The following is a 27,181-nucleotide window of genomic DNA, read 5'->3' on the forward strand; positions in this document are numbered from 1 at the left end:
GATGGAAAAGATGGGAAAAGTCAACAACTCCATAAGAAGGAACATCAGCTGTAAGTCACTATCTGTTACTGTACTGTAATCTCTTATATGTTCTGCAGCACTGGTATCTACCACTATATAGTCATCATCTGGCGGTAGTGTTGGTCTTTACAGTATGTACTGATTTATTTTCAATTACATCAGGATCATCTGCTGAGGTTCCCCTATACCCATGATTAATTTGTGCCACCATAGTTGTAAGCAAGGCTTAGGGGCCCACTCAGATGTTTCACCCCCCCCAGCTAAACCCCTAGCTACGCCTCTGACTGACCTCATTTACTATCTTATCCCCCTTTTCACAAGCATATATATTTTGAATTAAAGGAGAGGTGAGTGAGCCACTTCTGAATGTGGCTATCTCATGAATACAAATGAATGGGACTTTGAAATTCTTTATGTATCATGCTCATTCACCTTGAGAGGCCAGGAGGACCTTGCACACATTGGATCATCAACTGGACCTGGTAAAATCTGTGAGTTTTGTCAACTTTTTTCTAACATGTTTAGACTTTTAAACTCAAAATGAATTGGTAAAAATCTACTGACATCACATGAATTTTGACCCAAGCTCCACGTTTTGAATGTGAAAATACACCTCCTATAGAAAATATTGATTATGACACATATAGAAAAGAAATACAATTATGTCTCAATAGGCTATCTTCATACTACTTTTCAGAAGTCAATTGGGCTTTCCTATGGGAGCTCTGACCCCTTTTATAGCAAGATTAGTACTGTTGTCAGAAATACCTGAAATTGGACAAAATTGGATACAATTCCCTGCCCCCACATAACAATTATGCCAAGGTTACATATCAGACTTCATTACTTTAGAATTATAGTTAGTGTTGAGCGATACCGTCCGATACTTGAAAGTATCGGTATCGGATAGTATCGGCCGATACCCGAAAAGTATCGGATATCGCCGATACCGATACCCGATACCAATACAAGTCAATAGGACACCAAGTATTGGAAGGTATCCTGTATGGTTTCCAGGGTCTGAAGGAGAGGAAACTCTCCTTCAGGCCCTGGGATCCATATTAATGTGTAAAATAAAGAATAAAAATAAAAAATATTGATATACTCACCTCTCGGACGCAGCCTGGACCTTACCGATGTAACCGGCAGCTTCCGTTCCTAAGAATGAGCGCTTGAAAGACCTTAGATGACGTCGCGGCCTGTGATTGGTCACGTGGCGGTCACGTGACCGCTCACGCGACCAATCACAGGCCGCAACGTCATCTAAGGTCTTTCAAGCACTCATTCTTAGGAACGGAAGCTGCCGGTTACATTGGTAAGGTCCAGGCTGCGTCGGAGAGGTGAGTATATCAATATTTTTTATTTTTATTCTTTATTTTACACATTAATATCGATCCCGATACCGATTCCCGATATCACAAAAGTATCGGATCTCGGTATCGGAATTCCGATACAGCAAATATCGGCCGATACCCGATACTTGCGGTATCGGAATGCTCAACACTAATTATAGTATATTTTCTATGCAATACACAGCATGTATGGAATTTACAAGTGTAATACCTAATAATGATCTTCTTGACCACTTGACTCTGATCAGAGTTTGATCAGAATGTCGTTTCCATTTGCATTGTGAGTAGAGTTTGGGATTTCCAGATGTTTTCGCCTGATTCAACAATTGCAAGTTATTTCTCAAAAAGTCACAAAATTGGTTAATGACAGGAAAAAGTCATTTTCTTAAATGTCAGCAAATATCAAAAGCAAAAAAAAAAGAAAAAGAAAAGTGACGTAGAAAACCAGCAAATGATGAATCGAAGCCAATGATTACATGGGGAAGTGGAAATGGAATTTCAATTTCTAGGAAAGTCTGTCAATTTTATAGGACATGTTATTTTTTAGCATTTTATAACATTCATGGCTTTTCAAATGGATCTAGCAGCCTGGGAGACAGAGAAATGCAAAAGCTCTTTGTCTTAGACGGCAGATATAAGAAGCAAACAGCAGGAGCCATAACACCTCTGTTATTGAGAAGCAAAATCTACTATATAATATACTGAGCAAAATAATTATGTTCATATAAGTGGGTACAAATTAAAAAAAATGCTACATTTATTAACCCCTTCACCCCCAAGGGTGGTTTGCACGTTAATGACCGGGCCAATTTTTACAATTCTGACCACTGTCCCTTTATGAGGCTATAACTCTGGAACGCTTTGACGGATCTTGGCGATTCTGACATTGTTTTCTCGTGACATATTGTACTTCATGTTAAAGGTAAAATTTATTCGATATAACTTGCGTTTATTTGTGAAAAAAATGGAAATTTGGCGAAAATTTTGAAAATTTTGCAATTTTCCAACTTTGAATTTTTGTGCCCTTAAATCACAGACATATGTCACGCAAAATACTTAATAAGTAACATTTCCCACATGTCTACTTTACATCAGTACAATTTTGGAACCAAAATTTTTTTTTGTGACGGAGTTATAAGGGTTAAAAGTTGACCAGCAATTTCTCATTTTTACAACACCATTTTTTTTTAGGGACCACATCTCATTTGAAGTCATTTTGAGGGGTCTATATGATAGAAAATACTCAAGTGTGACACCATTCTAAAAACTGCACCCCTCAAGGTGCTCAAAACCACATTCAAGAAGTTTATTAACCCTTCAGGTGTTTCACAGGAATTTTTGGAATGTTTAAATAAAAATGAACATTTAACTTTTTTTCACACAAAATTTATTTCAGCTCCAATTTGTTTTATTTTACCAAGGGTAACAGGAGAAAATGGACCCCCAAAGTTGTTGTACAATTTGTCCTGAGTACGATGATACCCCATATGTGGGTGTAAACCATTGTTTAGGCGCATGGCAGAGCTTGGAAGGGAAGGAGCGCCATTTGACTTTTCAATGCAAAATTGACTGGAATTGAGATGGGACGCCATGTTGCGTTTGGAGAGCCCCTGATGTGCCTAAACATTGAAACTCCCTACAAGTGACACCATTTTGGAAAGTAGACCCCCTAAGGAACTTATCTAGATGTGTGGTGAGCACTTTGACCCACCAAGTGCTTCACAGAAGTTTATAATGCAGAGCCGTAAAAATAAAAAATCATATTTTTTCACAAAAATGATCTTTTCGCCCCCAATTTTTTATTTTCCCAAGGGTAAGAGAAGAAATTGGACCCCAAAAAATGTTGTGCAATTTGTCCTGAGTACGCTGATACCCCATATGTGGGTGTAAACCATTGTTTGGGCGCATGGCAGAGCTTGGAAGGGAAGGAGCGCCATTTGACTTTTCAATGCAAAATTGACTGGAATTGAGATGGGACGCCATGTTGCGTTTGGAGAGCCCCTGATGTGCCTAAACATTGAAACTCCCTACAAGTGACACCATTTTGGAAAGTAGACCCCCTAAGGAACTTATCTACATGTGTGGTGAGCACTTTGACCCACCAAGTGCTTCACAGAAGTTTATAATGCAGAGCCGTAAAAATAAAAAATCATATTTTTTCACAAAAATGATCTTTTCGCCCCCAATTTTTTATTTTCCCAAGGGTAAGAGAAGAAATTGGACCCCAAAAAATGTTGTGCAATTTGTCCTGAGTACGCTGATACCCCATATGTGGGTGTAAACCATTGTTTGGGCGCATGGCAGAGCTTGGAAGGGAAGGAGCGCCATTTGACTTTTCAATGCAAAATTGACTGGAATTGAGATGGGACGCCATGTTGCGTTTGGAGAGCCCCTGATGTGCCTAAACATTGAAACTCCCTACAAGTGACACCATTTTGGAAAGTAGACCCCCTAAGGAACTTATCTAGATGTGTGGTGAGCACTTTGACCCACCAAGTGCTTCACAGAAGTTTATAATGCAGAGCCGTAAAAATAAAAAATCATATTTTTTTCACAAAAATGATCTTTTTGCCCCCAATTTTTTTATTTTCCCAAGGGTAAGAGAAGAAATTGGACCCCAAAAAATGTTGTGCAATTTGTCCTGAGTACGCTGATACCCCATATGTGGGTGTAAACCATTGTTTGGGCGCATGGCAGAGCTTGGAAGGGAAGGAGCGCCATTTGACTTTTCAATGCAAAATTGACTGGAATTGAGATGGGATGCCATGTTGCGTTTGGAGAGCCCCTGATGTGCCTAAACATTGAAACTCCCTACAAGTGACACCATTTTGGAAAGTAGACCCCCTAAGGAACTTATCTAGATGTGTTTTGAGAGCTTTGAACCCCCAAGTGTTTCACTACAGATTATAACGCAGAGCCGTGAAAATAATTTTTTTTTTTTTCTCAAAAATGATTTTTTAGCCCCCAGCTTTGTATTTTTACAAGGGTAACAGAATAAATTGGACCCCAAAATTTGTTTTCCAATTTGTCCTGAGTACGCTGATACCCCATATGTGGGGGGGAACCACTGTTTGGGCGCATGACAGAGCTCGGAAGGGAAGGAGCGCCATTTGGAATGCAGACTTAAATGGATTGGTCAGCAGCCGTCACGTTGCATTTGCAGAGCCCCTGATGTACCCAAACAGTACAAACCCCCCACAAGTGACCCCATATTGGAAACTAGACCTCCCAAGGAACTTATCTAGATGTGTTTTGAGAACTTTGAACCCCCAAGTGTTTCACTAAAGTTTATAGCGCAAAGCCGTGAAAATAAAAATTCTTTTTTTTTTTTCACAAAAATGATTTTTTAGCCCCCAGTTTTGTATTTTCACAAGGGTAACAGGATAAATTAGACCCCAAAAGTTGTTGTCCAATTTGTCCTGAGTACGCTGATACCCCATATGTCGGGGGGAACCACTGTTTGGGCGCATGACAGAGCTCGGAAGGGAAGGAGCGCCATTTGGAATGCAGCCTTAAATGGATTGGTCTGCAGGCGTCACGTTGCATTTGCAGAGCCCCTGATGTACCCAAACAGTACAAACCCCCCACAAGTGACCCCATATTGGAAACTAGACCTCCCAAGGAACTTATCTAGATGTGTTGTGAGAACTTTGAACCCCCAAGTGTTTCACTACAGTTTATAATGCAGAGCCGTGAAAATAAAACATCTTTTTTTCCCACAAAAATGATTTTTAGCCCCCCAAATTTTTATTTTCCTAAGGATAACAAGAGAACTTGGACCCCAGAAGTTGTTGTTCAATTTGTCCCGAGTACGCTGATAACACATATGTTGGGGTAAACCCCTTTTTGGGCGCACGGGAGAGCTCGGAAGGGAAGGAGCACTGTTTTACTTTTTCAACGCAGAATTGGCTGGAATTGAGATTGGACGCCATGTCGCGCTTGGAGAGCCCCTGATGTGCCTGGACAGTGGAAACCCCCCAATTCTACCTGAAACCCTAACCCAAACACACCCCTAACCCTAATCCCAACGGTAACCCTAACCACACCCCTAGCCCTGACACACCCATAATTCTAATCCCAACCCTAATCCAAACGTAAATGTAATCCAAACCCTAACCCTAACTTTAGCCCCAACCCTAACTTTAGCCCCAACCCTAACTTTACCTCCAACCCTAGCCCTAACCCTAACCCTACCCCTAACCCTAACCCTAAACGTGACTGAAATACGTGGCACTGAAATACGTGGCACTGAAATACGTGGCACTGAAATACGTGGCACTGAAATACGTGGCACTGAAATACGTGGCACTGAAATACGTGATACGTGGCACTTAAATACGTGGCACTGAAACACGTGGCACTGAAATACGTGGCACTGAAATACGTGGCACTGAAATACGTGGCACTGAAATACGTGGCACTTAAATAAGTGGCACTGAAATATGTGATATGTGGCACTTAAATACGTGGCACTGAAATACGTGGCACTGAAATACGTGGCACTGAAATACGTGGCACTGAAATATGTGATACGTGGCACTTAAATACGTGGCACTGAAACACGTGGCACTGAAATACGTGATACGTGGCACTGAAATACGTGGCACTGAAATACGTGGCACTGAAATACGTGGTACTAAAATATGTGGCACTGAAATACGTGATACGTGGCACTGAAATACGTGGCACTGAAACACGTGCCACTGAAATACGTGATACGTGGCACTGAAATACATGGCACTGAAATACGTGGCACTGAAATACGTGGCACTGAAATACGTGGCACTGAAATACGTGGCACTATGACTGTCAGAAAATGTTCATTAAACGGTTAGGGGTGAGGTTAGGGGTAGAGTTAGGGTTAGGGTTTGGATCCCTTTATCACCTTGATGGTGGTGGGTGGCTTTTCAGTGTGTTTTCTGTTTTTTTCGATAAAAATGCATGCGTTTTTAACGCAAACAAACGCATGTGCTTAAAAACGCAAGAAAATACTGCAGGTTGTATTTCTGAAAATGAACGCATGCAGAAAAAAACCGCATGCGTTTGAAAACGCGACCAAACGCGTACAAAAAAACCGCATGCGTTTTCAATGTTAAATATAGGGAAAAAACGCATGCGTTTTTTTGTGCAAAAAACGCTGCAGACAAAAACGGAAGTGTGAAACCAGCGACGCTTTTTATAGCAAAAAAGTTTTTGCGTCTCCACATTTTGAGAGCTATAATTTTTCCACATTTGCTCCACAGAGTCATGTGAGGTCTTGTTTTTTGCGGGACGAGTTGACGTTTTTATTGGTAACATTTTCGGACACGTGACCGTTTTTGATCGCTTTTTATTCCGATTTTTGTGAGGCAGAATGACCAAAAACCTGCTATTCATGAATTTCTTTTGGGAGAGGCGTTTATACCGTTCCGGGTTTGGTAAAATTGATAAAGCAGTTTTATTCGTCGGGTCAGTACGATTACAGCGATATCTCATTTATATCATTTTTTTTATGTTTTGGCGCTTTTACACGATAAAAAGTATTTTATAGAAAAAATAATTATTTTGGTATCGCTTTATTCTCAGGACTATAACTTTTTTATTTTTTTGCTGATGATGCTGTATGGCGGCTTGTTTTTTGCGGGACAAGATGACGTTTTCAGCGGTACCATGGATATTTATATCAGTCTTTTTGATCGCGTGTTATTCCACTTTTTGTTCGGCGGTATGGTAATAAAGCGTTGTTTTTTGCCTCGTTTTTTTTTTTTTTTTCTTACGGTGTTTACTGAAGGGGTTAACTAGTGTGGCAGTTTTATAGGTTGGGTCGTTACGGACGTGGCGATACTAAATATGTGTACTTTTATTGTTTTTTTTTTTTAATTTAGATAAAGAAATGTATTTATGGGAATAATATATTTTTTTTTTTTTCATTATTTTGGAATATTTTTTTTTATTTTTTTTTACACATTTGGAAATTTTTTTTTTTACTTTTTTACTTTGCCCCAGGGGGGGACAATACAGATCGGTGATCTGTCAGTTTGCATAGCACTCTGACAGATCACCGATCTGATTGAAGTGCAGGCTGCTTCACAGTGCCTGCTCTGAGCAGGCGTCTGTGAAGCCACCTCCCTCCCTGCAGGACCCGGATCCGCGGCCATCTTGGATCCGGGTCTGGGAGCTGCAGGGAGGGAGGTAAGACCCTCGCAGCAACGCGATCACATCGCGTTGCTGCGGGGGGCTCAGGGAAGCCCGCAGGGAGCCCTCTCCCTGCGCGATGCTTCCCTGCATCGCCGGCACATCGCGATCATGTTTGATCGCGGTGTGCCGGGGGTTAATGTGCCGGGGGCGGTCCGTGACCGCTCCTGGCACATAGTGCCGGATGTCAGCTGCGATATGCAGCCGACACCCGGCCGCGATCGGCCGCGCTCCCCCCGTGAGCGCGGCCGATCGGCTATGACGTACTATCCCGTCGGCGGTCATACGGGCCCACCCCACCTCGACGGGATAGTACGTCAAATGTCGGGAAGGGGTTAAAGAAAAAAATACAATTTAAACATGTTGAAAATTCATCAGTACAAATCAATCAGCAGTAATATCATAAAGGAACAGACCTGCCAGCTTTGGTTATAATCATCTCAGTGCCTGCTTCGTGAAACTTCTTCCACAACTCCTTTTCGTGTAGATACACTTTAATATTTTCAATTGTCTGAAAACATAAAATTAAATTAATGTTATTCATTTAGCAAAAAGTTTTGTAAAATTTTTAACAATTGTAATATACCTTAATACTTTAGTGCTATTTGACATATATATGTCATGAGCATGTCACTTTGTGATCCATGATGGGTATGTATGTCATGTTGATTGCTTCTGTACCAATACAATCAGCATACACTGCAACCCAAATGTCTAGGATCGACATCCTCACTGATTCTCGCAGTTCAATCTCTCACATGCTGCTGTCAAGCGTGATTGCGACATGTGATGAGTTTGACAGAGGAAATCCATGCCTCTGTTAGCCCATCAGCATCCCTGCAGCGCGATGGCCAGTGCAGACTTCAAAAAGTACTGCTATGCACTACAGCCGATCATATCTTGTAGGGGAGGAGCCTGATAGGCTAACCTTAAACTCTGACACTGTGTAATACACGGCTCTATTATGGTAGTGCTGTGTATTAGTAAAGATTGCATGTGAAAGTCCCTTTCAGGAATAATAAATATTGGGTAAATTTTTTTTTAATTCTTAAAGGGCCACTGTCACCCCTCTCCAGCCGTTATAAACTAAAAGAGCCACCTTGGGCAGCAGTAATGCTGCATTCTAACAAGGTGGCTCTTTTAGTTTTAGGTTCAAGTATACCCAAAATAAAGCGTTTTGATACTTAGCCACAATACCAGTCTTTAGCCAGGGAGGCTGGTCCTCACTCCCCAGCTTGAACCGCTACTTTGCCGTCACTCCAATCTTCAGGGGCTTTCGTTGCCGCCCCCTCAGCGCTGTTTACGCTTCAAAACTGGTGCCTGCGCTGTGTACTACTGTGCTGCGCAGGCGCAGAGAGCTCTGGCCATCTGACATCACAGCCAGGCTTGCAGACTGCGCCTGTGTGGCCACCCTGCTTGTGAATCCCAGTCCCGCACTCTGCATAATGCATAACACAGTGCGGGGCTGGGATTCCAAAGGTGGGTGGCCGCACTGCCCGCGCAGGCGCAGTCTGCAAGCCTGGCTGGGACGTCAGACGGCCAGAGCTTACTGCGCCTGTGCAGCACAGTAGTACACAGCGCAGGCGCCGGTTTTGAAATGTAAACAGCGCTGAGGGGGCGGCGAAGACAGCCCATGAAGATTGGAGTGACGGCAGAGTAGCGGTTCAAGCTGGGGAGTGAGGACCCGCCTCCCTGGCTAAAGACCGGTATTGTGACTAAGTATCAAAACGCTTTATTTTGGGTATACTTGAACCTAAAACTAAAAGAGCCACCTTGTTAGAATGCAGCATTACTGCTGCACAAGGTGGCTCTTTTAGTTTATAACGGCTGGAGGGGGGGTGACAGTGGCCCTTTAAAGGAGAACAAACTCCTTCTCTAAAATTCCATTTTTACCAATAAAATCTGACCTTATTGTGGAAAAAATAACACATAGATAAAAATTGTCATATATTTGGAGTTTTCAATAGGTAACGTCATGTACTATAACACTATATCATTATTTATCCTGCACAGTGAACGCCACAAAAAAAAATAGAAATATCAATTGCAAAAAATTGCTATTTTTGTTCATCCCGCTGGACAAAAAAATAAATAAAAAGTAATCAAAAAGTTGCATGTATTCAGAAATGGTACCAATAAATACTACAGCTTTTCACTCAAAAACGAGCCTTCATAGAGCTCTGTAAATGTAAAAATAATGGTTGCAGCTCTTAGAATATGGGGCACTTTGTAGGAAAAAATGTAAAAAATGATACCACAATTGATGGATTTTGCTCATCCAGCCTAAAAAATGAATTAAAAAGTGATCCATGTGTTGTATGTATCCATAAATAGCATCAGTAAAAACTACAGCTTGTCCTGCGAAAACAACACTCACACAACTCTGTCTAGGGAAAAATAAAAAAATGTATGGGTCTATGAATATGGTAATCAACTAAATGTTTTTATTTTGTGTCTAAGAGTAGTAATACATAAAAAAAACTTCCGGTATATTATTTACGTATACATATTTAAATCAATTTATTTACACAGAATAAAGGTAATATGCCAATTAAACTGAATATTGAATAATAAAAACATACCACCTTAAAAAAAGTATTCTAAAAAGGCAGAAAACAGAAAGAAACCTATATAAATTTTGTATTATAATTTTGATGATCTACAGAATAAAAATTAGGACTTTACTAAACAATGTATTTGTGCAGTACGTGAATTGTGGATAATATAAAATATCAAAAAACAACATCAGTACTGTAACAAGTTATGGCGCATTGAGAAACCTGTGCACATTGGTCCGATATTGGACTGCTAACGCATGGACTGCCCTCGGGTCTCCTGACCTGAGTGTGACAGCTTCATGTATTTCTATAAGCACTGATGGACAGAGACAGAAAATGGCCCTCATGCAAGAACAATATATGGACCTTTGGCAGTCCAAGAGTTCATCATGATGCAAAATTCTACCTGCCTTGGAGGTGGAAATGGACCCCCTTACCTCTTGGGTCCCTGTGCGGCAGCACAGGTTGCACAATGATATGTCCAACCCTGTCTATGAGGCTGTCCCGCTAGGGCCGCTGCAGCCAGTCCATGCATTACTATACAATTTCAGTCCGATTTACATGGACATCTGAATGAGCCTTTATATGTAGCCGAAAATGCTGGCACTGACAATTACAATTTGTCTTGAAATAGAAAATCACTAATACAGCTTCATTGTAGAAAAAAATAAAGATACTATTGTTCCCGATAATTTGACAATGAAAAAAATGAAAAAAAATTGCTTTGCTCTAAAGTCATTGAAGGGATAAAAAGATGATAAGTTGACAAAACATTAGTCATCTCGCATAATATTAGTCAACAGTTCCTACTGTTCTGTCTCTGCCAAGTTTGACACTTTCCTTTAGTGCAACCGGATAGAAATTGTCGTAACCTCCATGACACTGACAGGATTGTGTATTTAACCTAAGTCTGTGTTTCAGACTCTAAGAATAGACTGACATAGGGATCACTCCTCCATCGGTCCTAATCATGAAAAATAATGAGAAATGTTGAGGAGAATCTGTGGGAATTACCAGAATGAATATGTTATAACATGCTGTCAGGGCCTTAAAGAGGATTACAGACTGAACCTAAAAATGCAATTTTTCGGCTAAGCAATAGAAAATGGAAATTAAACAGTAGATTTAAAACAAAATTCTAATTGTAGTAAATTATGACTTTGTAGATGCTGTAATGTGAGACTATTTTATTATAAATGTCAATCCCTCAATAAAGATATATCCTTGACTGTCATTGTGGAATAAAATATTTTAGAAAGGAAATGGTAACGTATTAATTAATTCTCTTTTAATATGTGAGTGAAGAATTATCTATGAAGTTAAGGTAGTACTACTTTTATTTGGATTGACCTGAGGCAGTAGTTGTATAAAGTAAATTAATAACGCTAAGATCCTGGCACTTAACATTGGGATATTTATAAGAATAGAGTCATATTAATGGCTGCAACCACAGGTGCTAAATGGGCCCCTGAAGAGCAAAATAAAGGGTCCAAAGGAAATGTAGCAAACATGCCAAAGAGCATATTTAATAATCCCCTTCTTCATGTAGCTATTAATATGAATGTGGGATTCCAAGCAGTTTCTCCTTTTATAACGTCCTGGAGAGTCACATGATGCATATCAGCAATTCCAAAAAGAATTATTGAGGAGAGTTGTAAAAAAAACGGCAGAATACTATAAAGTATCACACTCCCTTCCTACTCCTTTACTAAGTAGTTGAATATGTTTAGTAGCTGCATTTGTGGCTACAAGTATAACTCTATTAATACTTAAAAAAAAGTATTAAAGGGGTTGTCCACTACCTCCTCATGTTTAGCCTCATTAAAATATGACAATACTCACCTCCCATGCCAGCTCCGTTCCAGTGGTGTCAGCACTCGCTTTCTCAAAGCTATCTCGAGGTTGTTACTTCACACAAAGCCTGCGCCCAGTCAACACCAGCTTCACTGTCTCCACCTTCGGACGTATTGAACATCAAAAGAAAGGCATGGCTGTAGCTGCACTCTGACTTCTACTTGATATTTGATTTGTCCAAAGGCAGGAACAGTGACGCCTGTTATGTCTTATACTAGCTTTGGCTGGGTCTATTTTTTTGTCCCTCATCTGTGAGGCACCTGTGTTTTATATTTTGTTTGTGTTTCATATAGCTAATAAACCTTAAAATTTAGTGGATTTTAGTTCAGTTAATTTGTCTTTGGCATACAGTACAGACCAAAAGTTTGTAAACACCTTCGAATTTAAAGATTTTTCTGTATTTTCATGACTATGAAAATTGTACATTCACCCTGAAGGCATCAAAACTATGAATTAACACATGTGGAATTATATACTTAACAAAACAAATTATGTCTTATATTCTAGGTTCTTCAAAGTAGCCACCTTTTGCTTTGATGACTGCTTTTCACACTCTTGGCATTCTCTTGATGAGCTTCAAGAGGTAGTCAACGGGAATGGTTTTCACTTCACAGGCGTGCCCTGTCAGGTTTAATAAGTAGGATTTCTTGCCTTATAAATGGTGTTGGCACCATCAGTTGTGTTGTGCAGAAGTCTGGTGGATACACAGCTGAGTCTTACTGAATAGACTGTTAGAATTTGTATTATGGCAAGAAAAAAGCAGCTAAGCAAAGCAAAACGAGTGAGTCTATTCAGTAAGACTCAGCTGTGTATCCACCAGACTTCTGCACAACACAACTGATGGTGCCAACACCATTTATAAGGCAAGAAATCCTACTTATTAAACCTGACAAGGCACGCCTGTGAAGTGAAAACCATTCCCGTTGACTACCTCTTGAAGCTCATCAAGAGAATGCCAAGAGTGTGCAAAGCAGTCACCAAAGCAAAAGGTGGCAACTTTCAAGAACCTAGAATATAAGACATAATTTAAGTTGTTTCACACTTTTTTGTTAAGCATATAATTCCACATGTGTTAATTCATAGTTTTGATGCCTTCAGTGTGAATGTACAATTTTCATAGTCATGAAAATACAGAAAAATCTTTAAATGAGAAGGTGTGTCCAAACTTTTGGTCTGTACTGTATGTATTTTTGTATTCACCGAGGCACTGGGATCTAATATTTATTGAAGTGTTATCCAGCACACTACAAGTGATGATTATTTAACCCCTTCCCGACATGTGACGGTATAGTACGTCACATGTCGGGACCCCCGCTTTGATGTGCGCTCCGGCGGTGAGCGCACATCAAAGCCGGGACATGTCAGCTGTTTTGAACAGCTGACATGTGCCCGCAATAGGCGCGAGCAGAATCGCGATCTGCGCGCGCCTATTAACTAGTTAAATGCCGCTGTCAAACGCAGACAGCGGCATTTAACTACCGCATCCGGCCGTGCGGCCGGATATAAGCGCATCGCCGACCCCCGTCACATGATCGGGGGTCGGCGATGCTCCTCCATTGTAACCATAGAGGTCCTTGAGACCTCTATGGTTACTGATTGCCGGTGGCTGTGAGCGCCCCCCTGTGGTCGGCGCTCACAGCACACCTGCAAATCTGCTGTGTAGCAGCGATCTTATGATCACTGCTGCATAGCAGAGCCGATCGGGCTGTGCCTGCTTCTAGCCTCCCATGGAGGCTATAGAAGCATGGCAAAAGTAAAAAAAAAAAGTTTTTAAAAATGTGAAAAAAATAAAAAAAATATAAAAGTTTAAATCACCCCCCTTTTGCCCCAATCAAAATAAATCAATAAAAAAAACCCCCAACCTACACATATTTGGTATCGCCGCGTTCAGAATCGCCCGATCTATCAATAAAAAAAAAGCATTAACCTGATCGCTAAATGGCGTAATGAGAAAAAAATTCGAAACGCCAGATTTACGTTTTTTTGGTCGCCACGACATTGCATTAAAATGCAATAACGGGCGATCAAAAGAACGTATCTACACCAAAATGCTATCATTAAAAACGCCAGCTCGGCACGCAAAAAATAAGCCCTAACCTGACCCCAGATCACGAAAAATGGAGACGCTACGAGTATCGGAAAATGGCGCAATTTTGTTTTGTTTTGTTTTTTACAAAGTTTGGAATTTTTTTTCACCACTTAGGTGAAAAATAACCTAGTCATGTTAGGTGTCTATGAACTCGTAGTGACCTGGAGAATCATAATGGCAGGTCAGTTTTAGCATTTAGTGAACCTAGCAAAATAGGCAAGCAAAAAACAAGTGTGGGATTGCACTTTTTTTGCAATTTCACTGCACTTGGAATTTTTTTCCCGTTTTCTAGTACACGACATGCTAAAACCAATGATGTCGTTCAAAAGTACAACTTGTCCCGCAAAAAATAAGCCCTCACATGGCCAAATTGACGGAAAAATAAAAAAGTTATGGCTCTGGGAAGGAGGGGAGCGAAAAACGAAAACGGAAAAACGGAAAAAGCTTCGGGGGTGAAGGGGTTAAAGGGACATTTTTTATTTATTTAATGACGATGACCTGATTGGAAGCATTATTATAGCATTTTAGGAATTGAAAAATGGGTACATTGAATGAAACTTTCTAAGTTTAATGTGTCAAAGCTAAATATACGCCCAAAAATTAACTTGATACCTTGCTCCATATTCATTTTATGTTTTAGACACTGTAGGAATAATTCATCCAAAGGTTTATGCCAGAAATCTGTTGCACAAAAATATTAAACTTTATTAGCTCAACTATTTTGCTGAGTGATTTGAAGCTGAAGTGTTGAGACCTTGCAAATTTTAACAGATGCACTATAATTTCCCAGAAAGGCGTAAATTATAGAAAAAAGTTATGCCAACTCATCAGTATAGTACATTTTCTGCCCAAAAGATACACTAAATTCCTTTAGTGGCATCGGCATCTTAAAAAATTCTGCACATTTTACTGGACATTCGATTTAGACTGCTGTATCAAATCACAGTACTGATAAATTCCCATTATGTTGCATCTAGGGGGATTGGCTTTGTGACATGATTTAAACAAAAGAGAGTTTGGCTTTAATTGAGCAACTTTTTTGTGAAAATTCAGTTAACTGACAGGTGTCTAACGACAACCAAAACATACACTAATTTTATCATCCTGGAAGAACCACTGTGATAAGTCTACATTTCGAAAGTGTGAAATGGGTTGTTCGGTCTTCTGGTAAAAGTCTGCAGTCACTATAACATTTAATGTTTTACATAGTTGAATTTGAATTTCATAAATGACACCTATATTTTTTCTGCCCCTTAGTCCCCAAACCCACAGCATCCTTGGGCTCAGAAAGATATTTCACATTAAGAACTTCTTCCAGTTAGTCTATTGAAAGAGATGGACAGTCAGCCTTTGTACGTGTATGACACAGAGCTGGAAAAGATTGATGAGATTATTCAAACATCTAGAGGTGTTGCTGGCTCTGCTAGCCTAGTTGGTAGGGGCATTAACAGTAGTAGAGGCTCTCTAAGCCAGTGCACATCTCAAAGTGAGACTAAATTAGAGAGGATGGGGAGAAAATAGTCTACGAAATCTCCCACATCTTAGTCAAAGATGAAAATTATTATGATTATAGTGATGTTTCTGTGGTGGACTAGGCCTAGGAACTAGATAGGGATGCCAAAGAGGTATTCTCATCTGAGGAGGAAGATGTTGTCATCGGTGATACACAGCGAAGATGACGTGCAGCTGAAAGGTCCTCTGGTATAAAATCTGCTTCTTATACAATCTTCTTGGATCAAGTGGTGCTCTAGGTGGATATAGCTCAACAGCACCTTAATTCCTCGTGGTAGTGATAACTGAGTAATATGTGTAGTAATCTTGGATGTAGGAGGTCTTTTGCATGTTGCCAACAGACACAATTTGGTAGTCTGCAGGCGCTACAGGAGAAAATAAGCCATGGTTGTTCAAGTTCACATTCTCTAGAAACTACGACTCTCCATCAGCATGTAAAGTAACATCATCAGCTCATTTGGAAAAATCAATCCAGACAGCAATTAAAGCAAGCCTCAAATTGTCCTCCTATCCTTTCTCCTCATGCTTGTATTTCTGTCAGCCATGCCTCATCCTCAGGTACTACATGATAGATGCCATTATCACTATTGTCTTCCACCACTACTTCCTATCTTATTTCAAGTAGTCTTCCTTCTCCATTGCACCACCAGATATATCCCTAATATACAGGTATATATTTCCCAGTAACCACTTCTGTGTCAACTAAACTCTCACTTGGTCAAGTTACTGTTTTGAAGTCCCCTGCTGTACTACTTAATAGAGTCAGATGCCTTTCGAGAAATGATAGCGTGCGTTCAGTTGGCCACGCTGAAAAATACCAATCCACAATCATTTTTCAAACAAAGGGGTACCTGTACTGTACTCTCACGTACATGACACTCTCAACTTCTCTTTGAGTTACAATGTGCACTGCACTGTAGACATCTAGTAACAATTATATGGGTACTGCGGAATCTGATTGTGTGGGATAATATGACACTGAGACCAAAGTTGATGCAAATAGTTATATTTAACAAGTTTAACAAAACTAACAGGACACTTCCTGCAATAGTAACAAAACACAGCACAATATAGAATGATGCAAGTAAAGTAAAACTAACAGAGCACTTCCTGCAATTGTAACGAAAGCACAGCACAATATGGAAATGTACAGAGTAACTGAAGAGTGGGACACGACATCTAAAATAACCAGTCCAACAGTAATATAACACAGGTGTGTACAAGGCACTAAAAGTAGGAGTCCAGCAGAAAGTATGCGAGTAAGCACACCGCATTCAAGGAGGCAGTCCAGGGATATTAAGAATGGGCACGCACACTGTACTAAAGTGTAGAAGTCCAGCAATCATAAAGGTGGAAATGCACATGGCACTTAAACATGGAAGTCCAGCATTATACAGGAGTGGCATTAACAGGTCTCTATGTGTACCTTTTGGGCTGAAAGTCCAGCACAAGTCCAGTACCACAGCCCACATAAACACAGACCTAGAGGAGATGATGATGTCAGGATTCCTTACTGGCCACAGCAGTTCCAGGGGGGAATAGCTCCAACAAGAAGTCCAGACAGTAGCTAGGTTCAGACAGCATCAGGAAGACACACTGAGGACTGTAGGCAACAAATGCTGCCTATGACCCAAATAACACCTTCCCCACTGTCAAGCATGGAGGAGGAAACATGTTTTGGGGGTGTTTCTCTGCTAAGGGCACAGAAATACTTCACCGCATCAATGGGAGAAAGAATGGAGCCATGTACCATAAAATCCTGAGTGAAAAACTCCTTCCTCTGCCAGTACATTAAAAACGGGTTGTGGCTGGGTCTTCCAGCAAGACAATGACCCAAAACATACCACCAAGGCAACAAAGGAGTGGCTCTAAAAGAAGCACATTAAGGTCATGGAGTGGCCTAGCCAGTCTCCAGACCTTAATCCCATAGAAAACTTATGGAGGAAGTTGAAGCTCCGAGTTGCCAAGTGACAGCCTTAAAATCTTGATGACTTAGAGATGATCTGCAAAGAGGAGTGGACCAAAATTTCTCCTGACATGTGTGCAAACCTCACGATCAGCTACAAAAATGTCTGACTGTGCTTGCCATCAAGGATTATGCCACCAAGTATTAAGTCTTGTTTGCCAGAGGGATCAAATACTTATTTCTCACTGCAAAATGCAAATAAATTTATATAATTTATACAATGTGATTTTCTGGATTTTATTTTTGATATTCTATCTCTCAATGTTAAAATTAACCTACCCTTAAAATTACCAAATTTTTGGGATATAAGATGCACTTTTTTCCCCCAAAATTTGGGATGAATATGGAGGTGCGTCTTACAGTCAGAATATACTTACAAGTAGTGTGGTGGCAGCAGGAGTCGGGCAATTCTGCGGTGGTCACAGTCCGACGCTGCAGGTCGATGATCACACTCCCTTCCCAGGTTGATGCGGCAGGTTCAGCGGTGCTCTGTGGTGTGGGGGGCTCCGCTGGTATTTTTTGAAAGCCCAGAGGCCCCCGCACATCCATTCATGCGATGCTTGGCCCCCGGGAAAATGGCCACCGGTGGCGGTGCGTGCTCAGATTGCGATCTCGGCAACGGTATATTTTTTTCACTCTTATTTAAGAAGCCATTGCTTCTTTACTAGCTTCTGCTCCCTAAATAAAGGGATAATTTTTGCACAGACTGAGGGCATGCTGTTGCTTTTTCATTTTGCAAATAGCAAGCCTCTGCCAGATACCAAAATAGGCATAATTTTTGAGTGGCTTCTTAAGAAGTTGCCATTGCTTCTTCTCTGACTAAGTAGTGAATGTGTTGCTTGTGGGCTGATACCAAAGCAGAAATAATTTTGGATGACTTGTAAAAAAAATAATCGTTTGATCCCCAAACAGATATAATTTTTGCACCCACCCTTATGACCATATGAAAAAGCCACAGATTCTTCTGTGTGCAAACATGTGCATAAACACCTGCAAGGCAGGATTCTGCCACTAAAACGGGATAATTTTTTAGCTGTTTTTACAATTAAAAAGCATAAAAATTCTGTTATTGCTGTGCTTTGTTAAACAGTTTGCTTATTAACACCAGTCACCATCCATTGATATGATTATGGTTACTTTGACTTTTCTAATGAGGTATGGGTGTTAAAGAGCCTGAAAGAGGTTCAATATACTCCAACTAGATCTTAGAATTTTACATGTCTTTTCTGGGTAATAAAAAGTTCAGTAGTACTGATGATTAGTGTTGAGCGATACCGTCCGATACTTGAAAGTATCGGTATCGGAAAGTATCGGCCGATACCGGCAAAGTATCGGATCTAATCCGATACCGATACCTGATACCAATACAAGTCAATGGGACTCATGTATCGGACGGTATCCCTGATGGTTCCCAGGGTCTGAAGGAGAGGAATCTCTCCTTCAGGCCCTGGGAACCATATTAATGTGTAAAATAAAGAATTAAAATAAAAAATATTGCTATACTCACCTCTCCGACGCAGCCTGCACCTTACCGAGGGAACCGGCAGCGTTGTTTGCTTAAAATTCGCGCTTTAACTTCCTTACGTGAAGTCCCGGCTTGTGATTGGTCACGCGCCGCCCATGTGACCGCGACGCGACCAATCACAAAGCCGGAACGTAATTTTAAAATCCTGAAGGACCTGAAATTACGTCGCGGCTTGCTGTGATTGGTCGCGTCGCGGCCACATGGGCGGCGCGCGACCAATCACAAGCCGGGACTTCACGTAAGGAAGTTAAAGCGCGAATTTTAAGCAAACAACGCTGCCGGTTCCCTCGGTAAGGTGCAGGCTGCGTCGGAGAGGTGAGTATAGCAATATTTTTTATTTTAATTCTTTATTTTACACATTAATGTTGTTTCGATACCGATACCCGATACCACAAAAGTATCGGATCTCGGTATCGGAATTCCGATACAGCAAATATCGGCCGATACCCGATACTTGCGGTATCGGAATGCTCAACACTACTGATGATTCATAGAAAATCAATTCAATGCAAATAGGATTTTTGGAAAACAGTAATAATGAGCAAGTTTGTGCGTTACTTGAGATTTTTGAGCATGTTCAAGTGATCTCCGAGTATTTTGGGAGTACTCGGAGATTTAGTTTGTGTCGCCACAGCTGCATGATTTGCGGCTGCTAGACAGCCTGAATACATGTGGGGATTGCTTCATTGTTAGGGAATTCCCACATGTGTTCAGGCTTTCTAGCAGCTGTGGTGACACAAACTAAATCTCGGAGCACGCCTAAAGTACTTGGAGATCACCCGAGCGTAATGGGCATACTCACTCATCACTAGAAAACATTAATTGAACCTGACAAATATGAATTTCAATAGATTCGATTATCTTTAGTGGTACTACATTTAGGGTATGTGCACACGCTGCGGATTTTGCTGCGGATCCGCAGCGGATTTGACGCTGCGGATCCGCAGCAGTTTTCCCAAAGTTTACAGTACCATGTAAACCTATGGGGAAAAAAAAACGCTGTGCACATGCTGCGGAAAAATCCGCGTGGAAACGCAGCGGATTATTTTCCGCAGCATGTCAATTCATTGTGCGGATTCCGCAGCGGTTTTCAACCTGCACCAATAGGAAAGTGCAGTTGAAAAACCGCTGAGGAATCCGCAGAAGAAACCGCGAGAAAATCCGCAGTGAAAACCGCAGTGGTTTTGCACTGCAGATTTTCCAAATCCACTGCGGAAAAATCCGCAACAGAATCCGCAAAGTGTGCACATACCTTAAATCTGTAAGATACTGTACTATTTCTCAGCTGTGTTGTATTTAAGAGATTAACTAGGAACTGGCATAGAGTTATAGAGTATTTCTAAAACTAAACATACAAAATGGTAAAACATAATAAAATGGACATATAATAAATCTTTCCAAAAAATATAATAGCAAAATTTGCTGCTTATGAAATTGACTTTAGCAAGTTTCATCAGTCTTATTGAAACAAAGACTAAGTTGAATAATTAAATTCTCTGTTCAGGGCTTTGATACATGTTGGTGAGATAACAGCAAAAATAAATTAATAAATACAAATATAAATAAATAGTAGTGCTACCGTCTTTAAGGTATTGTCTCGAATACTGTTTTTTACTATTTTTACTACTTGTATGTGTAGCGCACTCTATTGGATTTGTTTACTGAACTTTCACTGCAGCAGGGATATAATATTTGCAGTATTTTGGAAGACTTGAGAAAAAATAAGATATCCATTAAGTGTGAAATTCAATTAACAGCTTCATTTGGCTGGTGTAATAAAAAAGAGCATTATATTAGTGACCTCTAACCTTCCAGAAGCCTCTCACTTAAACAGTGATTACTTCCTGACCTTAGGCCTTCAGTTCAGCCAACTTGGCTAACCTGTCCAAATATACAGGCAAAGAAAAAACTTGCAGTCCGGACAATAAAGAGAATGACAATAATGCTCAGAGATCACAATAATTGTGCTGTCTCCATTCCTAACATTTTGCATTTGATTCTTTAAAGATGCATACATTTAATGACAGATTGTTAAGAAAAATATTTAAAAAAAAGAGTATTTTCATAATCCGCTTTAGGGATTTTTCTGAATTAACTTGTATAGACGCAGTGTATTAGAGCTTCAAAAGATTTATTTACCGCTTAAGAGTCCAAAAAAGTTGATTGCAACCTTTTTAAGCAATTAATTATCTCCCATGTTGTCACCTAGCTTGAATAAAGATAGGCATAACTGAAAGATTAAAATGTATTACAGGCATATTTATTATTATTATTATTATTATTATTATTATTATTATTATTATTATTATATGATGTGGTACAGAGCACCAGAAATTGGCATGTGCATCTATGGTTCCCCAGTACAGAGCTACAAGATTTACATCTTCATCTGTTCAGCCTCCTGTACTCTTTGTTGCCTTATACATGTTATATATTTTTGTCTATTGACTTGATATCCCTAATTGTTAATTGTAGTGGAATTATAATGTGTTCTTAGTATATTATTATTATTATTATTATTATATTATAGTGTAATAAATAATACTAATACTATCACGACTTATAATAATAATAGAATGGAAATATTATTATTACTATTATTATTAGTATTAGAAGCATTAGTAGTAGTTGTAGTAGTAGTAGTATTAGGCAGCGTATTAATATTATTTATTATACTATAACTAAACAGTAAAAATATATTATAATTCCATTAAAATTAACAATTAGGGATGACAAATCAAAATAAACATATGTATATGGCAAAGAAGAGCTCAGGGGGTTTTTACAGAGGAAGATGCAAACTCTGTTGCTCTGTTCTAGAGAAGTATGGTCACATATTCCAGTGTATGATGCCCTGTACCACATTATTTCATGGTCATATTCTCCCCAAGAAGCCATGGTTTTATAATACAATACCTCCATAATACAGAATCCAAAACTGAATGAATTTTAGTTATGCTTTATATGCCTCTATGATAAATTAAGACCACGTGAAGGTTCAGTAGGACCTCATACACTTTCATAGACACTTTATTACAGGTTCCGATGATTCAGATGTTGTACAGAGCCATGCATAAGGCCAAAAAGAAAAAAAAGCCACCTGCCTGTAAGAGTTTGCAATCTAAAAAGGTTGAGGAGAAAGCTGAATGAAAGGAAAGGTAAAAATGGTAATTCAAAAAGTCAAATTTTAGAACGCAGAACTTTGACTGGTAGGTGCAGCTCTGAAGATCCTGCAGGTAGAATGAGAGGATGTAATGTAGGAGGATAATTATCATTAGCAGCAAGTAATTGGGTTGTAGATGTTAGAAGTACATTACCGTATTGCCATAGGCAACAAATACCCTAACTAAAAACCCTATTTAAAACATAACTTTTAATTCATATCCTTATTGTCATGATAGGGGGAATCTTAACTGTGTGTTAGTATTTAGCATTTTACCTATCAAAACTCAGAGGATATACACAGATAAGGTTCCCCATCATGGCAATTTATGGTTTTAATATTAGGGTATTTCCCGTTTATTCACTTCAAGGACATAAATTAAAGTTATGTCTTGAATAGGGTGTTTAGCTGTGTTTTTTTTTGCCTATGGCAATATGGTAATATAGCAATATAACCCTACGCTGATTGAAAAACAGTTCAAATTGTGCTATGTAGACAATAGAAGGGATCATTGTAGACTAGTATGTAATTACATGACAGGTTACTATTATAATGAATAAAAGAGAACACATCTACTATATAATTGTCTATGGGGTACTTCCGTCTGTCTGTCTGTCTCGGATATTCATTGGTCGCGGCCTCTGTCTGTCACGGAAATCCAACTTGCTGATTGGTCGTGGCAAAACAGCCATGACCAATCAGCGACGGGCACAGTCCGGCACCAAAATGGCCGCTCCTTCCTCCCCGCAGTCAGTGCCCGCTCCATTATCCCCTCCAGTTAGTGCTCACACAGGGTTAATGGCAGCAGTAACGGACTGCGTTATGCCGCGGTGTAACGCACTCCATTAATGCTGCTATTAACCCTGTGTGACCAAATTTTTACTATTCATGCTGCCTATGCAACATCAATAGTAAAAAGATCTAATGTTAAAAATAATAAAAAAAATAAAAAAATCATTATATACTCATCTTCCGCCACCTTTCCTGCTCCTCGTGAAGCTCCGGTGACCGCTCCATGCAAGCGGCAGGTTCCGGTGCTAAGGATGGTATGCGAAAAGGACCTGGCATGATGTCACGGTCATGTGACCGCGACGTCATCACAGGTCCTGCGCTCATACCAACCCTGGGACCGGAAGCTGCCACGTGCACCGCACACAGGGCCAGGACTTCAAGGGGCCTTCGGAAGGTGAGTATATGTTTATTTTTTTATTTTAAGTCTGTATACTACGTGGCTTTGTGCTGTATACTCCGTCGATGTGCAATATACTACGTGGCTGGGCAATATACTACGTAGCTGGGCAATATACTACATGGCTGGGCAATATACTACATGGCTGGGCAATATACTACATGACTGGGCAATATACTACGTGGCTGGGCAATATACTACATGGCTGGGCAATATACTACATGACTGGGCAATATACTACGTGGCTGGGCAATATACTATGTGACTGGGCAATATACTACGTGGCTGGGCAATATACTACGTGACTGGGCAATATACTACGTGGCTGGGCAATATACTACGTGACTGGGCAATGTACTATGTGGCTGGGCAATATACTTCGTGGCTGGGCAAAATACTACATGGACATGCATATTCTAGAATACCCGATGCGTTAGAATCGGGCAACCATCTAGTGTAACATAACAATTGATCACCTTGGTTGCTTTGTTAGCAGCATTTTTCATTGAAATTGTGAAATTAATAAAGACTATTTGTCTGGTTTCTTTAGAATGAAAAGTTATTTAGCCATAAATACAAAGCAGAATATAGAAAAGTGTTTTGGGAGTGCATTAGACTCCTTAGTCATAGTCACCTAGTGAGATATATTGAACTCAACCATTCTACTGATGTTTATTATAAAGGCAAATTAATAAAATAAAATAATAATGTATTTTATAGCTCTTGCCATGACTTGGCACTATAATGAAAGCTAAACCAGTACTATATGCAGCAGAAAGGCTGGCTTAGCACAATACACAGTATAAGACAGCCTTGTAGATAACACTTGTAAAAACTACTATGTAAAACTAAAGAAAACAGCATAAAAGCTGGAATGTATTACATTTATTATTTTATATCTCTATATCTGCCAAAAAAAGGTTTCAAAGGGCTCAGTTGGATAAAAAAAATTGCCTTTGATAACTTGAAATAATGATGTCAAGCTCATTTCATCTCACAGTGCACAATAGGCAGGTCATTAACATCACCTACTTACATGTGTAAATACATTAGCTCTTAAAACATTTCTGCAATTAAGTTTTAAACTTGGTGATGATTGCGGAGATCAACATGTTGGCAAATTAGTTCAATTTGGTATAGAATGAATAATTGTATAACTCAGTGATTAATCAAAGAATGCAGAATGTGTATTTGGTCTTGTGTGACAATTCAGAGTAATACACTTCATGTTGTTCTGATCCTTTAGAGAAACTATGTGAAATACTTTAGTCACCTATGAAGTGTACATTCAAAATAAAATATTTACTCAGACGATGCTTAAAGATGGCATTTTTGTTCCCTAGTATTGTATTGAAAAAAAATGTTTGCAAGAGATAAAACTTGAGGTAAGGATGTCAGATAGGTCTTCATTTTACAGGCACAATATAAATCCCCCCCCCCCATAAAGTGGGCCAAGTTATCATTATTCATTGATGTATTCGGTAGAGATGAGTGCATCAGGCAAAATTCAAATTTGCCTGTTCGGGGAGAAGTTATTCTCTGAAAATGTAATCACCCTTACTTTGCTCTGAGGTCGCTCTAGATCCGAGAGTTTAATAATTAAATGTTATAAAAAATGAAAAAATCCTGATACTCACCTCTTCGGCCTCTCTACTATTCTCCATCACCTGTCTGGTTCTTGTTTCATATTCTGATCTCTGCTGCTCACAGTGAAATCCTCTGGTCTCTCAAAATGGGCCGGGACTTCAGAAATGGCATAACATCTTGATATCTCAACGTGCGCCGTGACCTTACGAGTAAAACTGTCTTGGGCCTTGGAACTGGAAGTTCCAGCTCAGTTTGAGAGTCCCAGAGATTTCAGCAAGAGCAAAGGGGATCAGTAGATGCGAAGAGGACTGGACAGGTGACAGTGAGGAGCAGAGGGGCCGGAAAGGTAAGCTGAAAGGTAAGCATAAGTATTTTTTTGTAACCTTTTGATGGCCCTTCAAAGTTCAGAAAAATAGCAGCATATGTTTAGCCTATATAAATGAGTACATCTTTTTCCAACTGTATTGAAAATAATAATCATCTACATTTCCCACAAAAATAAATGTAGGGCACTAAGTAGTATACAATTTTTTAATGGAAGTCAGTGTTATAGATCTGATGTGTTGTAGCATTGGTTGCACTTTTTAAAAAGAACCTGTCAGCTTTCTTGACTTTTATTTTAGTAAATTCTCCATAGCATAATAATTATTTAGATTTATTTATGAACCACGCATTGTGTGGTTCCTCTACTTTTCCTCCTAGATACTAGATAGACATATATAAATAAATTAACAAGTAGATGTTACCAGTTGGAGATTTGCCTCTGCATAGCTTGACAGTCTCCAATCAGATGGTATCACGATACATATTTTTGATAGGGTGAATGGTGACACCCAGTTATCAATTTAGTCATATATTTCTTCGAGGAATTATAGGACAAAGACACCACTGGTCCTCTTAAAATGATCCCATGATTTCCTGTGCGGTGGACTCCGGTAAAATGGCCACCGGGCGAGGCGGCGCATGAGCAGATTGAGAGCTCGGTGCTGAGCAGCAGCATCACCCCACTCCTGCCTCCTGGATCCCTGCTTCACCACAGCCACCACCCCTGGTAAGCAATAAGACATATGGATTATAAGAAGCACCACCATTTTATAAAAAAAAAAAATGTTTTCCTATTTTTCTCCTCAAAATTTGGGGTGCGTCTTATAATCCAGAGCGTCGAGAAAAATATGGTAAGTGGGATTGATCACAGTCTGGCATATAAATGAGTTGCATAAAAGGATATTAATAATTTTCTATTATATTTTACCTATTCACATATGCCAAGTAACCCTTTTTTTAATTTCTTTTTTTTAGAACCATAATGGAGATGACTGATCCATATAACTGTAAAGTTTTATATTTACAGCAATGGGTTATGTCCTCTGTCCAGAATTAATTATGGGCTATGCTCTTATTACATGATATTCACTTACATGATATTGGTATTTTCAGTGTAATAGATACTTTTAAGCTCAGTACTCAATATTAGTAATTATGCAGTATTCTAAAAATCAATATTTCTAAGGATTATTTTTATGGAGCAGAAAGAATATTCTATTCAAATTTTAGAGCCTTATTTAAGCTCTGGACAATCAGCTTGTTGTTTTTGTCTTGTCACAGAAGGAAATATCTGGAATTTACAAGCAGTAGACATATTTCTCACTTACAATGAATTATGATTTAAGTGAGCTAGAAAAAATTGAAGCCTTTGAATTGACTTTGAAAAAAAAAAGAAAAATTAATTACACTGAAAGAAGTCTCACACTGCATGCCATGCGCAAACACAGTGGGCCCTAAGTACTAATATTTATAGACGTGTATTAGGAAATGACTTACACCCATGCACCTTATATATACAAACTATACATAAAGTAGTAAAACATGGCAGACATGCACAAAGATGTTGCATCATTTTCCACAACAGAAAACTATTGGCCATTTAACAAGTGCTCAAGCTGCAGTAGATTCTGCAAAGTTTTTTCTAAAGAGTAAAGTGCTGTCGACATTTTTTGCTCCACATACTTAACCCATTAATGTAGAGGGAATTTTTCATTTTTGCACTTTTTTTTAATCCGTTGGCTCCAACAGCTATTTCTTTATTTTTCCATCAACTTACGCTCCAGTTTTTTTTTTTTTAATTATTTTAGTGGTGAAAAAAATCTGAAACTCTTAAAAATTGTTTGTATGACCATTTTCTGAGACCTGT

At 39.5% G+C, this 27,181-nt stretch overlaps 1 protein-coding gene across 4 annotated transcripts in view; it reads right to left on the minus strand.

The window, feature by feature from the left end:
- The window catches only part of TBX4 (T-box transcription factor 4), a 336,315-nt gene that overhangs the window by 266,213 nt on the left and 42,921 nt on the right, over positions 1-27,181 (minus strand). For all 4 annotated transcript variants that reach the window (XM_077299628.1, XM_077299630.1, XM_077299629.1 and 1 more), the window contains exon 3: positions 7,964-8,058. In XM_077299628.1, coding sequence (XP_077155743.1) covers positions 7,964-8,058 — 95 coding nt within the window. The remainder of the gene's footprint in view (positions 1-7,963; positions 8,059-27,181) is intronic.

The sequence above is a fragment of the Ranitomeya variabilis genome, chromosome 3 (assembly GCF_051348905.1).
Source record: "Ranitomeya variabilis isolate aRanVar5 chromosome 3, aRanVar5.hap1, whole genome shotgun sequence".
Taxonomy (NCBI): domain Eukaryota; kingdom Metazoa; phylum Chordata; class Amphibia; order Anura; family Dendrobatidae; genus Ranitomeya; species Ranitomeya variabilis.